Source organism: Giraffa tippelskirchi, chromosome 3, assembly GCF_054371585.1.
Source record: "Giraffa tippelskirchi isolate mGirTip1 chromosome 3, T2T-mGirTip1v1.2.pri, whole genome shotgun sequence".
Classification (NCBI taxonomy): domain Eukaryota; kingdom Metazoa; phylum Chordata; class Mammalia; order Artiodactyla; family Giraffidae; genus Giraffa; species Giraffa tippelskirchi.
Window position 1 is genome coordinate 156093823 of NC_137277.1, and position 17252 is coordinate 156111074.

The following is a 17252-nucleotide window of genomic DNA, read 5'->3' on the forward strand; positions in this document are numbered from 1 at the left end:
AGTGGGTTGCCATTTCCTCCTCCAGGGGATCTTCCCGACCCAGGTATCGAACTTGGGTCTCCCGCATTGCGGGCAGATGCTTTACCCTCTGAGCCACCAGGGAAGCTATCTGGGAAAGGAGTACATCAAGGCTATATATTGTCAACCTGCTTATTTAACTTATATGCAGAGTACATCATGAGAAATGCTGGACTGGATGAAGCACAAGCTGGAATCAAAATTGCTGGGAGAAATATCAATAACCTCAGATATGCAGATGACACTAAACTTATGGCAGAAAGCAAAGAAGAACTAAAGAGCCTCTTGATGAAAGTGAAAGAGGAGAGTGAAAAAGTTGGCTTAAAACTCAACATACAGAAAACTAAGATCATGGCATCGGGGCCCATCACTTCATGGAAAATAGACTGGAAAACAATGGAAACAGTGACACACTTTATTTTGGGGGGGCTCCAAAATCACTGCAGATGGTGACTGCAGCCATGAAATTAAGACACTTGCTCCTCGGACGAAAAGTTATGACCAACCTAGACAGCATATTAAAAAGCAGAGACATTACTTTGCCAACAAAGGTCTGTCTAGTCAAAGCTATGGTTTTTCCAGTAGTCATGTATAGATGTGAGAGTTAGACTATAAAGAAAGCTGAGTGCTGAAGAATTGATGCTTTTGAACTGTGGTGTTGCAGAAGACTCTTGAGAGTCTGACAGCAAGGAGATCCAACCAGTCCATCCTAAAGGAAATCAGTCTTGAATATTCATTGGAAGGACTGATGCTGAAGCTGAAACTCCAATCCTTTGGCCACCTGATGCGAAGAACTGACTCATTAGAAAAGACCCTGATGCTGGGAAAGATTGAAGGAAGGAGGAGAAGGGGATGACAGAGGATGAGATGGTTGGATGGCATCACTGACTCAACGGACATGGGTTTGGGTGGACTCCGTGAGTTGGTGACGGACAGGGAGCCCTGGCGTGCTGCAGTCCATGAGGTCACAAAGAGTCAGATGTGACTGAGTGACTAAACTAACTGAATACAGCTGTGGTCACGGCACGAATATCCTTCTTCATTCTCCCACTGCCATACATTTAGATTGCTTCTGAATTTGAGGGATTATACTCTAACATGGCAATGATGTTTGTACATAGCTGTTATTTTTTTTCTAACAAATTATTTCCTAAAGACAAATTCCCCAAAATGGCATCCAAAGAGTAGAAATATTTTCATTTTTTATGTATCCATGATTTTAATCACCAAAGCACTTATTGCTCTAATATATAATGCCACCGAGAGTATATGAGTCACTTTTACCTGCAAGCTTGTCAGTACTGGGTATTTTGATTTTTGATTTGGACTACCTTTTGTACTCAAAATGATATATCTCTAGATATAATTTAATTTGCATCTGATGGGTACAATGGGTAAATTTTTTCATCTAAAAAACCATTAGCATTTCTTTTTTGACGAATTTATGGTTCAAATCTTTTCCCCATTTATCAGCTGAAATCTCTGAAACAGTCACATGGGTCAATTAGAAATGAAGCAACTACTTTATCAACTTAAAAGGAAATTTTCAATCTTATAAGAAGGTTGGAAATCATTTTAAAATCATCTCAGAAAGGTGAGATAACAAAACAAGACTCAACTTCAAATGTTTTCATACTTACTGCTCCTCCCAAACAATAGCTGACGAGTACAAGTCCCCCCCAATGCCACCAAGGCAATCTGCAATATTGATACCAAGTAGTTCTTGTTTTCCAGCTTTTTCCCAAAGCTCCCTACTCACTTCTCCAGCTTTCTCCCATCTGCAAGTAACAAAATTTTAAAATCAGAAAAAGTGTTTTTCATATTATTTAAATGGCTACAATTTGAATTTATGAATGATTTTGAGCAGGACTTGTCCCTTAATTTCAGATAATAAAGGGGGTGCTCTCATACTCTGTGACAACAGTAGGGCCTAACAGGAATAATAAAGACTCCTTTTTCCCAGCAAGGGCTCAGCCACTGAAAAGCCATGGACTCTGTGTTTATCCCAGCCCTCCCAACTTCCTTTTCCTCTCTATGAACGTTCTCTCCTTCCCTTGCTGTGGGGGGAAGGGGGGCTTTGCACACAGATCACCGTGGTTGCAGACCCTGAACCGCAATTCTCTGCTGATCCTGAATAAACCCATTTTTCTTTCTTTGCTTGAGAAATAACAGGCAGTCAACTTGTCTTAGGTCAACATATAAATATCTTTAATTTTTTAAAGTCTTTGTTGATTTTGTTATAATATTCCTCCTGTTTTACATTTTGGTCCTTTGGCCACAAGGCATGTGGGATCCTAGGTCCTCGGTCAGGGAACGAACCGACACCCCCTGCATTGGAAGATGAAGTCTTAACCTCTGGACCACCAGGAAAGCCCCTTAACATATATTTTTTAATTGTGTATTTTAAAATTCATTTAAGAAGCTTTGAACTAGTTTATGCATGCACATGTGCTCCATTGTGTCCAACTCTTTGCAACACCACTGATGGGTAGCTTACAGTTAGTTCATCAGGCTCCTCTGTTCATGCAATTCTCCAGGAAAGAATACTGGATTGGGCAGCCATTGAACCTGAGTCTCTTACATTGGTAGGAGGGTTTTTTACCCACTGAGCTACCAGGAAAGCCCTTGAACTAGCTGAAGAATCCCGCAACCTTACACTATTATATTGAAGAGTGGTAAAAATGTTAACAAAGCACTGAACACAGTACTGTTTCTATGAAACAACAAAGAGCATTCTAGAAAACAGTCCTTCTTGGACTTCCAATGTGCATTACTTTAAAAGAAAATGTGCCACTTACTCTGCGTGATAAGGAATCACTTCTTCTTTAAAAAACTTCCTTACACTTTCCCGGAAGATGTCATGTTCTAAAGAGAAGATTCTTCTGGTTCCTATATCTGTTAATTTTTTAGCAGAAGAAGTTTCTAGACGTTCTTCACCTCCAGAATGAGAACATCTTAAAAATACAGACACATTAGGAAAATTCAGTCAAAGGTTACTCTTCACATCCAAATTAACATCACTGAACAACATGGAAAATTAATTCTATAGGATAACATGGAAAAAATCCTGACTCCCCTCCCCCCCTAGAGGCACTTTAGAGACAAGTAGAAAGAGTCTGAAATTGGACAAACTGGTTCAGATTTGAGCAGAACCACTTTAGGATCTGCTTCCATTGCATGAGATTAAGAAGTAGTTTACCCTGATTCAACTCAAACTTCACTTCCAAATCCATAAAGGGGACATTGGGCCTAGAACTAATCACATGTGTGAGCTGAGGTAGACTAGTGCTGTCATGTAATGTTGATTAAATAATGTAAAATTCACATGATGGCAACTAAATAATGTAAAATTCAAATAGTACAATAGAATAATCATCATCATGTAGTCAGTTGCTCAGTCATGTCTGACTCTGTGCGACTTTATGGTCTTCCAGACTACTCTCTCCATGGGATTCTCCATGCAAGAATACTGGAGCGGAGGGGATCCCCATAAGGATAACAGCTGATCTTTCAATAGAAACCCTTCAGGCTAGAAGGGAATGGCAGGACATACTTAAAGTAATGAAAGAGAATAATCTACAACCCAGATTACTGTACCCAGCAAGGATCTCATTCAGATATGAAGGAGAATTCAAAAGCTTTACAGACAAGCAAGAGCTGAGGGAATTCAGCACCACCAAACCAGCTCTCCAACAAATGCTAAAGGATCTTCTCTAAACAGGAAACACAGAAAGGATGTTTCAACACGAATTCAAAACAACAAAGTAAATGGCAAAGGGATCATACTTATCAATAATTACCTTAAATGGAAATGGGTTGAATGCCCCAACCAAAAGACAAAGGCTTGCTGACTGGATACAAAAACAAGACCCTTATATATGCTGTCTACAAGAGACCCACCTCAAAACTAGGGACACACACAGGCTGAAAGTGAAGGGATGGAAAAACATATTTCATGCAAACGGAGACCAAAAGAAAGCAGGAGTCACAATACTCATTTCAGATAAAATAGACTTTAAAATAAAGGATGTGAAAAGGGACAAAGAAGGACACTACATAAAGATCAAAGGATCAATCCAAGAAGAAGACGTAACAATCATAAATATATAAGCACCCAACATAGGAGCACCACAATATATAAGGCAAATACTAACAAGTATGAAAGGGGAAATTAACAATAACACAATAATAGTGGGAGACTTTAATACTCTGCTCACGCATATGGATAGATCAACTAAACAGAAAATTAACAAGGAAACACAAACTTTAAATGATACAATAGACAAATTAGATTTAATTGATATTTACAGGACTTTCCACCCCAAAACAATCGATTTCACCTTTTTCTCAAGTGCACATGGAACTTTCTCCAGGATAGATCACATCCTGGGCCATAAATCTAGCCTTGGTAAATTCAAAAAAATTGAAATCATCCCAGCCATCTTCTCTGACCACAATGCAGTAAGATTAGACCTCAATTACAGGAAAAAAACTATTAAAAATTCCAACATATGGAGGCTAAACAACACGCTTCTGAATAACCAACAAATCACAGAAGAAATCAAAAAAGAAATAAAATTATGCATAGAAACGAATGAAAATGAAAACACAACAACCCAAAACCTATGGGACACTGTAAAAGCAATACTAAGGGGAAGGTTCATAGCAATACAGGCGTACCTCAAGAAACAAGAAAAAAATCAAATAAATCAACTAACTCTACACCTAAAGCAACTAGAGAAGGAAGAAATGAAAAACCCCAGGGTCAGTAGAAGGAAAGAAATCTTAAAAATTAGGGCAGAAATAAATGCAAAAGAAACAAAAGAGACCATAGCAAAAATCAACAAAACTAAAAGCTGGTTTTTCGAGAAGATAAACAAAATTGACAAGCCATTAGCCAGACGCATCAAGAAACAAAGGGAGAAGAATCAGATCAACAAAATTAGAAATGAAAATGGAGAGATCACAACAGACTCCACAGAAATACAAAGGATCATAAGAGACTACTACCAACAGCTATATGCCAATAAAATGGACAACTTGGAAGAAATGGACAAATTCTTAGAAAAGTATAACTTTCCAAAACTGAACCAGGAAGAAATAGAAGATCTTAACAGACCCATCACAAGCACGGAAATCGAAACTGTAATCAGAAATCTTCCAGCAAACAAAAGCCCAGGACCAGACGGCTTCACAGTGGAATTCTACCAAAAATTTAGAGAAGAGCTAACACCTATCCTACTCAAACTCTTCCAGAAAATTGCAGAAGATGGTAAACTTCCAAACTCATTCTATGAGGCCACCATCACCCTAATTCCAAAACCAGACAAAGATGTCACAAAAAAGGAAAACTACAGGCCAATATCACTGATGAACATAGATGCAAAAATCCTTAATAAAATTCTAGCAAACAGAATCCAACATCATATTAAAAAGATCATACATCATGACCAAGTGGGCTTTATCCCAGGAATGCAAGGTTTTTTTAACATCCGCAAATCAATCAATGTAATACACCACATTAACAGATTGAAAGAAAAAAACCATATGGTTATCTCAATAGATGCAGAAAAAGCCTTTGACAAAATTCAGCATCCATTTATGATAAAAACCCTCCAGAAAGCAGGAATAGAAGGAACATACCTCAACATAATAAAAGCTATATATGACAAACCCACAGCAAACATTATCCTCAATGGTGAAAAATTGAAAGCATTTCCCCTAAAGTCAGGAACAAGGCAAGGATGCCCACTTTCACCACTACTATTCAACATAGTTTTGGAAGTTTTGGCCACAGCAATCAGAGCGGAAAAAGAAATAAAAGGAATACAGATAGGAAAAGAAGAAGTAAAACTCTCACTGTTTGCAGATGACATGATCCTCTACATAGAAAACCCTAAAGACTCTACTAGAAAATTACTAGAGTTGATCAATGAATATAGTAAAGTTGCAGGATATAAAATTAACACACAGAAATCCCTTGCATTCCTATACTCCAATAATGAGAAAACAGAAAGAGAAATTAAGGAAACAATACCATTCACCATTGCAACAAAAAGAATAAAATACTTAGGAATATATCTACCTAAAGAAACAAAAGACTTATATATAGAAAACTATAAAACACTGATGAAAGAAATCAAAGAGGACACAAACAGATGGAGAAATATACCGTGTTCATGGATTGGAAGAATTAATATAGTGAAAATGAGTATACTACCCAAAGCAATCTATAGATTCAATGCAATCCCTATCAAGCTACCAATGGTATTTTTCACAGAACTAGAACAAATCATCTCACAATTTGTATGGAAATATAAGAAACCTCGAATAGCCAAAGCAATCTTGAGGAAGAAGAATGGAACTGGAGGAATCAACCTGCCTGACTTCAGGCTCTACTACAAAGCCACAGTCATCAAGACAGTATGGTACTGGCACAAAGATAGAAATATAGATCAATGGAACAAAATAGAAAGCCCAGAGATAAACCCACGCACATATGGACACCTTATCTTCGACAAAGGAGGCAAGAATATACAATGGAGAAAAGACAATCTCTTTAACAAGTGGTGCTGGGAAAACTGGTCAACCACTTGTAAAAGAATGAAACTAGAACACTTCCTAACACCGTACACAAAAATAAACTCAAAATGGATTAAAGATCTAAATGTAAGACCAGAAACTATAAAACTCCTAGAGGAAAACATAGGCAAAACACTCTCCGACATAAATCACAGCAGGATCCTCCATGACCCACCTCCCAGAATATTGGAAATAAAAGCAAAAGTAAACAAATGGGACCTAATTAAAATTAAAAGCTTTTGCACAACAAAGGAAACTATAAGCAAGGTGAAAAGACAGCCTTCAGAATGGGAGAAAATAATAGCAAATGAAGCAACAGACAAACAATTAATCTCAAAAATATACAAGCAACTTCTGCAGCTGAATTCCAGAAAAATAAATGACCCAATCAAAAAATGGGCCAAAGAACTAAACAGACATTTCTCCAAAGAAGACATACAGATGGCTAACAAACACATGAAAAGACGCTCAACATCACTCATTATTAGAGAAATGCAAATCAAAACCACAATGAGGTATCATTTCACACCAGTCAGAATGGCTGCTATCCAAAAGTCTACAAGCAATAAATGCTGGAGAGGGTGTGGAGAAAAGGGAACCCTCTTACACTGTTGGTGGGAATGCAAACTAGTACAGCCACTATGGAGAACAGTGTGGAGATTCCTTAAAAAACTGGGAATAGAACTGCCATATGACCCAGCAATCCCACTGCTGGGCATACACACCGAGGAAACCAGAGTTGAAAGAGACGCGTGTACCCCAATGTTCATCGCAGCACTGTTTACAATAGCCAGGACATGGAAGCAACCTAGATGTCCATCAGCAGACGAATGGATAAGGAAGCTGTGGTACATATACACAATGGAATATTACTCAGCCATTAAAAAAAAAAATACATTTGAATCGGTTCTACTGAGATGGATGAAACTGGAGCCCATTATACAGAGTGAAGTAAGCCAGAAAGAAAAACAACAATACAGTATACTAATGCATATATATGGAATTTGAAAGATGGTAACGATAACCCTATATGCGAGACAGAATAAGAGACACAGATGCATAGAACAATTTTATGGACTCTGAGGGAGAAGGTGAGGGTGGGACGTTCTGGGAGAATAGCATTGAAACATGTATATTATCATATGTGAAACAGAACACCATTCCATGTTCGATGCATGAGACAAGGGCTCAGGGCCGGGCAATGGGATGACCCAGAGGGATGGGATGGGGAGGGAGGTGGGTGGGGGGTCCAGGAAGGGGAACACACGTAAACCCATGGCTGATTCATGTCAATGTATGGCAAAAATTATTACAATATTGTAAAGTAATTAGCCCCCAACTAAAATAAATAAATTTATAAAAAAAAAAAAATACTGGAGCGGGTAGCCCTTCTCTTCTCCAGGGATCTTCCCAACCCAGGGATCGAACCCAGGTCTCCCACATTGCAGGCAGATTCCCCACCATCTGAGCCATCACTTATATGTGGAATCTCCCATGCAGGTCAGGAAGAATAATATTGATATGTTTTCATGTAATGTACAGTATTTAAAATAATGTAATCCCCATCAATATTTTATCCAGAATTATACAATTTCTAATACTTTAGCCACCTGATGTGAAGAGCTGACTCATTGGAAAAGACTCTGATGCTGGGAAAGATTGAGGGCAAGAGACGGGGATGACAGAGGATGAGATGGTTGGATGGCATCACCAACTCAATGGACATGGGTTTGGGTGGATTCTGGGAGTTGGTGATGGACAGGGAGGCCTGGACTGCTGCGGTTCATGGGGTCGCAAAGAGTCGAACACAACTGAGCGACTGAACTGCACTGATACAATTTCAAATGGCAAGTATATAACATGCAAACTGTGATGATTTTTTAAATTAATTAATTAATTTTAATTGGAGGATAATTACTTTACAATACTGTGATGGTTTTTGCCATATAGCAGCAGGACCGTGTTGATTTTTATTGCCACATTACAACCTAATTGTAAAGCGAAATCAAAATGCCCACCCATCTCTGTAGGGATTAGTACAGAATTATTTAAGATCTTTGGAAACTGGCCTTTCATCTCCCTGCAGTCCCCCATACCAGGCTTCAAAAAACACATCTCTGTAGTTCCTTTTGTTAAGTGGTCTGAATTCAGATCTCACCCCTCCCTAGGGGTGCACCTAAAAAGATTTCAAAACTCTGTGTACCACTCTGTACCTTTTGAGCTCACATCTAAAAAAACTTTGTATCATATATTCGAATATTGCCAAAAGGTATTTTTCTGCTTTGCACAATACTGTTTTGGGTTTCTCTCTTCCTTACTTGGACTCTGATTTGATCCTATCCTTTCCTTCTTTTTGATTTTTTTTCCTCTTCTTCTTAGTCCAGAAAAGACTAAGTCTTCTTTATTGGCAGTTAGGCATTTCTTTTTATCCCCCTGAAATGGGCTATTTTGTTCCAGTTTATGTGTCTTTGCTTAATGCAATAAACTGAAATGCAATGGACTAAATTGCACTCGCTTCCCTCCCCTCAATCCAATTCATATGTTGAAGCTCAAACTCCCAGTGTAATGGTATTTGGAGATATGGGTTTGAGGAGGTAATTACAGTTCAATGAGGCCCTAAAGCTGGAATCTAAACCAAGAAGCTAGACTTACATTATAAGAAGGGGAAGAGAGAGATAAAATTCTGTGTGCACACAGTGAGGACAAAGGGAGAAGGGGGCTGTCTATAGGCAAGGAAATCAGGTCAATACTGAAATCAGATCGATTATAGTTTTTGCAGTTGAAGATGGAGAAGCTCTATACAGTGAGCAAAAACGACCAGGAGCTGACTGTGACTCAGATCATGAACTCCTTATTGCAAAATTCAGACTTGAATTGAAGAAAATAGGGAAAGCCACTAAGGTCATTCAGATATGACCTAAATCAAATTCCTTATGATTATACAGTAGAAGTGACAAATAGATTCAAGGAATTAGATCTGATAGACAGAGTGCCTGAAAAACTATGGACAGGGATTCGTAAGTTGGACCACAAAGAAGGCTGAGTGCCAAAGGATTGATGCTTTTGAACAGCAGTATTGGACAAGACTCTTGAGAGTCCCTTGGACTGCAAGGAGATCAAACCAGTCCATCCTAAAGGAAATCAGTCCTGAATATTCATTGGAAGGACTGATGCTGAAGCTGAAGCTCCAATACTTTGACTACCTGATGTGAACAGCCAACTCACTGGAAAAGACCCTGATGCTGGGAAAGATTGAAGGCAAGAGAAGGGGACGACAGAGGGTGAGATAGTTGGACTGCATCACTGACTCAATTCACATGAGTTTGAGCAAGCTCTGGGAGATGGTGAAGGACAGGGAAGCCTGGCATGCTGCAGTCCATGGGGTTGCAAAGAGTCGGACACGACTGAATGACTGAACAACAACAGGCCAGGAAGATGGCTCTGACCAGGAAATGAACTGGCCAGTACCTTGATTTTGGACTATTCAGCCACTAGAATTATGAGGAATAGATTTCTATTGTTTAAACCACCTAGTGTACAGTATTTGGTTATGGAAGTCTGAGCTGATTGAAAGTGAAAGTGAAAGTGAAGTCGCTCAGTCGTGTCTGACTCTTTGCGACCCCATGGACTGTAGCCTACCAGGCTACTCTGTCCATGGGATTCTCCAGACAAGAACACTGGAGTGGGTTGCCATTTCCTTCTCCAGGGCATCTTCCCGACCCAGGGATCGAACCTGGGTCTCCCGCGTCGGAGGCAGAAGCTTTAACCTCTGAGCCACCAGGGAAGCCCTGAGCTGATTAATACACTTAATATGTACATTGTGTCATTTTGCTTTAGGCTTACCTATTATAAGTGACTCTTAGTTGAGTCTTATTTGTTAATACAATCTGAGATGTCTTTTAAGTGGTAACCTTTAGTTGAGAACATTTAATAGTACAATTGTTATACCTGGTCTGCTGTTTATCTTCACAGATATTTTTCTGGTTTGCTACTCTGTCTTCCAAATCATCATTTTTAATAGCTTGTTTATTCATATAAACATAAAAGCCAACAAATACTTTCTGAGTGTGTAATATGTACTGGGAACCATTCAGGTAACTTGGGATACAATAGCAAGCAAAGGTCTTGCACATCACTGTAACATTACAGCAATAGAGAGAATAAAATCTACTTCATTCTCTACTGAAAGGATTGGTTCCAATTTCTTTATAATACACAATGTCTTGGTCCATACTTGGGATTTTTCCTTAAGGGAAAAAATGTGCTGAGACTAGGGTACTGAGAGAGTCCGTTCCTAGGCAGGTTGATAAGAAGTCTAGGGGTCCCCAAGGAGAGAGGGTTCTGGAATTCTCAAGGAGGAAGAAAGGACAAACTTTTTTTTTCTTTTCTCTCTACATTCCTTAGGATTATATAACAATAATGTATCCCACCTGAGGACAGTCTCTGGATTAAACTTTCTGGCTAATTCTGTTATCTTAAAATGTAAATTATGGGAGTAGGTCTGTCTTTACAAAGATTAGATAACAATAATATATCCTGCCTAAGGACAGTCTCTGGATTAAACCTGGCTAATCCTGCTATCTTAAGAGTATATAACTCCACTGCTAACACTAGCACTACTCTTTCTGCCCCCTTCTGATGCCTATGTCAGAAGCTTTCTCTATCCCTTTTATACTTGAATAAACTTTATTACACAAAAGGTCTCAGCAATCAAGCCTCGTCTCTGGCCCCGGACTGAATTCTTCTCCTCCGGAGGCCAAGAATCCCGACATCTTTTCGTGATTCAGCAAACAACCTTTCAGTACTGAGACATGAAGACACTGAATCATTTGTCAGCATGATTAGTAAATCATTGAGTGGAACTTATATTTGGGTCTTCCTGGATCTTAAAATTTTATATCCCATGTAACATAAAGGAAATCTTTGGAGCATTTCTAAATAAAACACACTAAGACACAGGAAAGTGACAGAAGTGCCAGAAAGAACAAAGACTTTCAGATCAGTCAAAAGTGTTCAAAAGAGAATGTGCAGGGGGAAGAAAATCAAAATACTTGGCAGTAAGTTTGCTGGAATATCCATTTTTTTCCAAGACCAAGGAACCAGTACTAAACAAATTGGCCCCTTTTCTCCCTACAAAAAACAGGAAATCTATACTGAATAAATTGTTCATTGTTTTCCTAATGCATTAAACTGCTACTAATCTAATAGGCTAGGCTCTAATTATTATTATTATTATCATAATTTTTTAAGCCTCATTTACATTATAAAAGAAGGGAGACAGTCTCCACCAGTACCTTCAGGTTGCGAGCTGGTGATAAATACACAATTTCAGGCCTCATCCAAGACCTATTAAATTAGTCAGCATACTTGACCTGTGAACAACAAAGGGGTGAGGGACACCCAACCTGCACACAGTCAAAAATCCACGTGTACCCCATCATCAGCTCTCCATATTTGAGATTCCTCCAGAGCACGGTTCTTCATCCTCGGATTCAAGCAACCAAAGACTGTGTAGTACTGTAGTGTTTACTACTGAAAAAAATTCCCATGTAAGTGGACCCTCGCAGTTCAAATACATGCTGTTCAGGCCTAACTGTATCTTAATATTTTATCCTAAATGATTCACATGCATGTTAAAGTTTAAGAAGCCTGTGTGAAATGAAAATATCTCCTGCCATATTAATCAACAAGAAATGTCACAGCCATCAGTGATTTCTGGCCTCCAAAAGTGAAAGAGGGCTCCCCAAACTGAGATCCAGCAGATGCTGCAATCTCCCCACAGTGATTGCTGAGGAGCTGGGGGAATTCAAGAAGCAAGATGAACAAGGAAACAGGATTGGCCCCAGATAGCTGAGGTGCATATGAAGGAATGAATTCATTGAGCCAAGAGGCTTGCCTCTTCCCATACATAGAATGCTAAATTCCTTAATTTGATACCTGATCTTTGACGTTCAGACTGCTGTCTCCCTTTGTTGCAAACTTGTATATAGCCTGACTTCCTTTCTGCCTCCTTGGAGCAGTTTTCTCAGAGCTTCTGAGAGGCTATCTCCTGGGCTTGGAGTCCTAAACATTTCCACCAAATAAAATAACTCTCCACTTTCAGATTGTGACTATATTTTTTTGTCAACACCTGTTATAATAAAATTAGAGCCTCTGACCTATTTAGAGGGTCCCTCAGGTCCTCTTTGTTCCAATATTCTTCCTATGTGTGTGCTAAGTTGCTTCAGTGGTGTCTAACTCCATGTGACTCTATAGACTATAGCCTTCCAGGCTCCTCTGTCCATGGGATTCTCCAGGCGAGAATACTGGAATGGGTTGCCATGCCCTTCTCCAGAGGATCTTCCCGACTCAGGAATCGAACCTGTGTCTCTTACATTTCCTGCTTTGGCAGGTGGGTTCTTAACCACTAGTGCCACCTGGGAAGCTCATTCTTCCTATCCATCAAGCAAAACAACATCACAATAGACAATGAAGAAGCAGGTATGAAAATTAGGCAGTCTTAATTTACAGACTTAAGAGAAGGAACTTAGGAGGGGGAATGTTTGGGGGAAGGATGGAGGAAGGGATAGGCAGGGAGTTTGTGATCAACATGTAGACTGCTATATTTGAAATGGATAACCAACAAGGACCTACCATACATAGCACAGGGAACTCTGCTCAGTGTTACAGGCAGTCTATATGGGAGAGGCTTTTGAACTGTGGTGTTGGAGAAGACTCTTGAGAGTCACTTGGACTGCAAGGAGATCAAACCAGTCCATCCTAAAGGAAATCAGTCCTGAATATTCATTGGAAGGACTGATGCTGAAGCTCCAATACTTTGGCCACCTGATGTGAAGAACTGACTCACTGGAAAAGACTCTGATTCTAGGAAAGATTAAAGGCAGGAGGAGAAGGGGGCGACAGGGGATGAGATGGTTGGATGGCATCACTGACTTGATGGACATGAGTTTCAACAAGTCCCAGGAGTTAGTGATGGGCAGGAAATCCTGGTGTGGTGCAGTCCATGGGGTCACAAAGAGTCAGACACGATTGAGTGACTGAACTGATTGACTGATGTGGGAGGGGAGTTTGGAGGAGAATGGATACATGTATATGTATATGTATGGCTAAGTCCCTTTGCTGTCCACCTGAAACTATCATAACATTGCTAATTGGCTATATGCCAATATAAAATAAAAAGTTTAAAAACAGAAAAAGAAAATCAGGCTGTCTTCTACTAAGCCAGATATTAAGGGATCTACAAAAATGCAAAACAGTGTCACTCTTCTCACTTTTTTCTTTGTGGAAAAGTTACTTTTTGTAATAATGTTTATATTAACATGTAAGGAGCTACTTTTAGGTGAACTAAATATTTGTAAAATTTCACATGTTCGAATTTTGCATGCTTGTCTTACACCTAGTATTTCTGAACTGATTTTTTTTTTTTAAGGTATAACTTATGTTGATTTTCACTGAAATCATGGTTCTGTCACTACTTTTGTAAACTAATCTGAAAGGATATGCTCGGAAAAGTGCTCCCCTATTATCATCAGTGTAACTCCTTAATCCCCTTCCAACCTAATTCACTTATCTTGCTATGAAAATAAGGTGTACCTTTGTGACTGAAGACTTCCAAAGAATGAAGACAATGGGACATTTTATTCTCAAAATTGTGACATATTACCTGCAGCCACAGATTCAGTATCAGATGTGAGAATAAAGATTTTTGGTACATAAAAAAAAATTTCCCAGTTTTGTAGATATCTGTTGACATCAATGTCCAAAGATAAAACTGACACAAACAAAAGATCTTCGAGGCCCTCTCATTTTCACAGCAGGCTTTGCCGGTGGCTCAGTGGTAAAGAATCTGCCTGCCAAGAAGGAGTTGTGGGTTCAATCCCTGTGTGGGGAAGATCCCCTAAAGAAGGAAATGGCAACCCACCACAGTACTCTAGCCAGAGAAATCCCATGGACAGAGGAGCCTGGTGGGCTAGTCCCTGGGGTCACAAAGAGTCTGACTTGGTGACTAAACAACAAAGTTTAACAGCATAAAGTTTAAAATCCAAAAATTTGAGCATGACTGTCTTATGAAGTTTGGGGGAGAGCTTAGAAAAGTATGTGTTTCGAAAAGTGAAGTTACTCCTCCATGAAGCCTTCCCAGCCCTCCTCAGGAGCAGCAGGAAATTTGTTTCCATTCCCATAGCATCCTGTGTGCGTGCAGTCCCATCTGACTCTTTGCCACCCCATGGACTGTAGCCCACCTCTCCTGCATTGGCAGGCCGGATTCTTTACCACTGAGCCAGAATCGCCATAATGCCGCCATAAGTTGATTTATTCATCCTGTCACTTTTTTTACATAGAGAATGAATAAATAAACAAATGCTTCCAGTTTATTTATCCAATGACTCTATTTAAGGTTTCAGCCGGTATTGGAAGATTTTGATCTTATAAACATTACCTTAATAATCACCGAGTCACTTAGAAACTCTCTCCATTAATTCCCATGCATTTAACTTACTAAAGGATTTGTTAAGTCTTACGTCAATTTCCTTATTTAATGCAGCTGTCACCAGGTCTTTTCCTGTCCTGGGATGTCTTCTCTAGGCCAGCATGGCCACACGTGCTTTCACGTGCTTTCTTTTCTAGAGATCCGAGAGGCAGTGCAAGTCCTGTTCACAAGTTGGCTGTGCCTTCTGCCACAGATCTAACTAGTTCGAGGTCGTGCATCGAACTCTTGCCAACTATGCCCGAGGGTGCGTCGACGTTTCGCAAGAACTCTAGAAAATGCGGACTCACAGTGCCCGTTGCGGCCCTCGGATCCAGACGGGCTAGACTGGAGCCACAGGAGTATTGAGGGACACCCCCCGCGCCTCCCGCCGCCTTTGGCTGTGCTCGCGTTGAGGCTGCTAGGCCGGCGCGCGCCCTGCTAACCGCTGTGGGTCCCATCAGGTTCTGGGAGCCCAGGGGCAAAAAAGCCCAGCCTCTTCTCCCACCCACTTTCGCCCCCACAGCTCAGCCCCAGCCCCTGGTGGCGAGACCGCCTGCCCTGAGAGCGCGGCCGCCTGGTTTCTAGTCCCCAGGAGTGGTGTGCGGGTCCCCGCCCGGCCCTGCAGCCCCGGGGCCGGACTAGCTGGAGCCCAGCCGGCGCTCACCTCGAGGCCGGCGGCAGGCGCGGCGCAACGCGGCCGCCCCACAAGCGCAGGGTCCCGCGGAGGAGGCTGGTGGCCATGGCTGGGACAGCGAGGGCTGCCGGAGGGGCAACAGACACGTCTCCTCCGGACTCAGGGTGCGCAGGGCGAGGGGCCGGGCCAGTGGACTACCCCGGAACCTTCCTCCGGGGCAGTCCCGCCCAAAAAGCGTCGCGCAGCCGCCCTGCTACCTGCAGCCTGAGCGTGCTTTCGGAGCTGTGTCCGCGGTCTCCCATCCCCTGTGCCTGCGGTGGTGAGTCGCCCAGCGCTGGGACACGCACCCCTCTGGAATCTTACCAAAAGAAAGACTGCAAGCGGGAAACTTAATTTTTCCTACGGCGTTGTTGTGTATCTAAGCAGTTCTTTTCAGTGTTCTGAACCGCTTTGAGGAACCGGTGTAAGTTCTGGAGCCTCAGAAATGCACCCAAACACAAACTCAGACTTACATGAAGTACCTTTTCTTTTCCTTTCTAGGATTTTTTTTCCTTATTATTATTATTTTTTAAATTGAAGTAGTTGATTTACAATATTAGTGTCAAGTGTACAACGTGCCAGCGTGCTAAGTCGCTTCAGTCCTGTCTTGACTCTTTGCGACCCTATGGACTGTAGCCCGCTAGGCTCCTCTGTCCATGGGATTCTCCAGGCAAGAATACTGGCGTGGATTGTCCTCCAGGCTGGTGCACAACATACCAGTTCAAAGATTGTGTAGCTTATACTCCATTTTAAAAACATTTTATTGGTGTATAGTTGATTTACAATATTGTGTTAGTTTCTGCTGCATAGCAAAGTGAATTAATTATGCATATACATATATCCACTCTTTTAAGAATTCTTTTCCCATATGGGTCATTACAGAGTAGAGTTCCAGGTGGTATATAGTAGGCCTTATTAGTTTTCGATATTATTTTTTTGTTTTGTTTTCAAAACTCACCTATTTTATATATAGTAGTGTGTCTATGTCAACACCAATCTCCCAATTTATCCTTCCCTTCCCTTTATCCTCTGGTAAGTTTGTTTTCTACATCTGTGAGTCTATTTCCCTTTTGTAAGAAAGTTCTTCATTTGTATCATTTTGATACTCCACATATAAGCAATAATCATATTTGTCTTTCTCTGTCTGATTTCACTTAGTATGATAACCCCCAGGTCCATCCATGTTGCTGCAAATGACATCATTTCATTCTTTTTATGGTTGAATAATCTTGCATTGTATCTATGTGCCACATCTACATTACCCACTCCTCTGTGGATGGATGTTTAGGTTATTTCCATGGTGTGGATATTGTGAATAAAGCTTCAATGAACATTGGGGTGCATGTATTCTTTTGCATTATGATTTTCTCTGATGTATGTTAGGATTGCTGGATCATATGGTAGTTCTATTTTTAGTTTTTTAAGGACCCTCTATACTGTTCCATGAAGTTTATTTTCTAACACTGAAGATTGATTTACTTCACAGAGATGACTGCAAACACCATTTTCAAA

The 17252-nt window shown here is 40.5% G+C and overlaps 1 protein-coding gene and 1 non-coding gene across 2 annotated transcripts in view; both read right to left on the reverse strand.

Moving 5' to 3' along the window:
* Positions 1-15876, reverse strand: part of ACADL (acyl-CoA dehydrogenase long chain) — a 46780-nt gene extending 30904 nt beyond the window's left edge. Inside the window, exons 1-3 of the mRNA XM_081582715.1 lie at positions 15732-15876; positions 2817-2972; positions 1659-1796 (exon numbers count right to left, since the gene is read on the reverse strand). Of these exons, the coding sequence (XP_081438841.1) occupies positions 1659-1796; positions 2817-2972; positions 15732-15808 (371 nt within the window). The 5' untranslated portion in view covers positions 15809-15876. The remainder of the gene's footprint in view (positions 1-1658; positions 1797-2816; positions 2973-15731) is intronic.
* On the reverse strand, positions 10313-10384 carry TRNAR-CCG (transfer RNA arginine (anticodon CCG)). Its single transcript has one exon. It is a non-coding gene; the product is annotated as a tRNA-Arg (tRNA).
* Positions 15877-17252: the final 1376 nt, after the last annotated feature.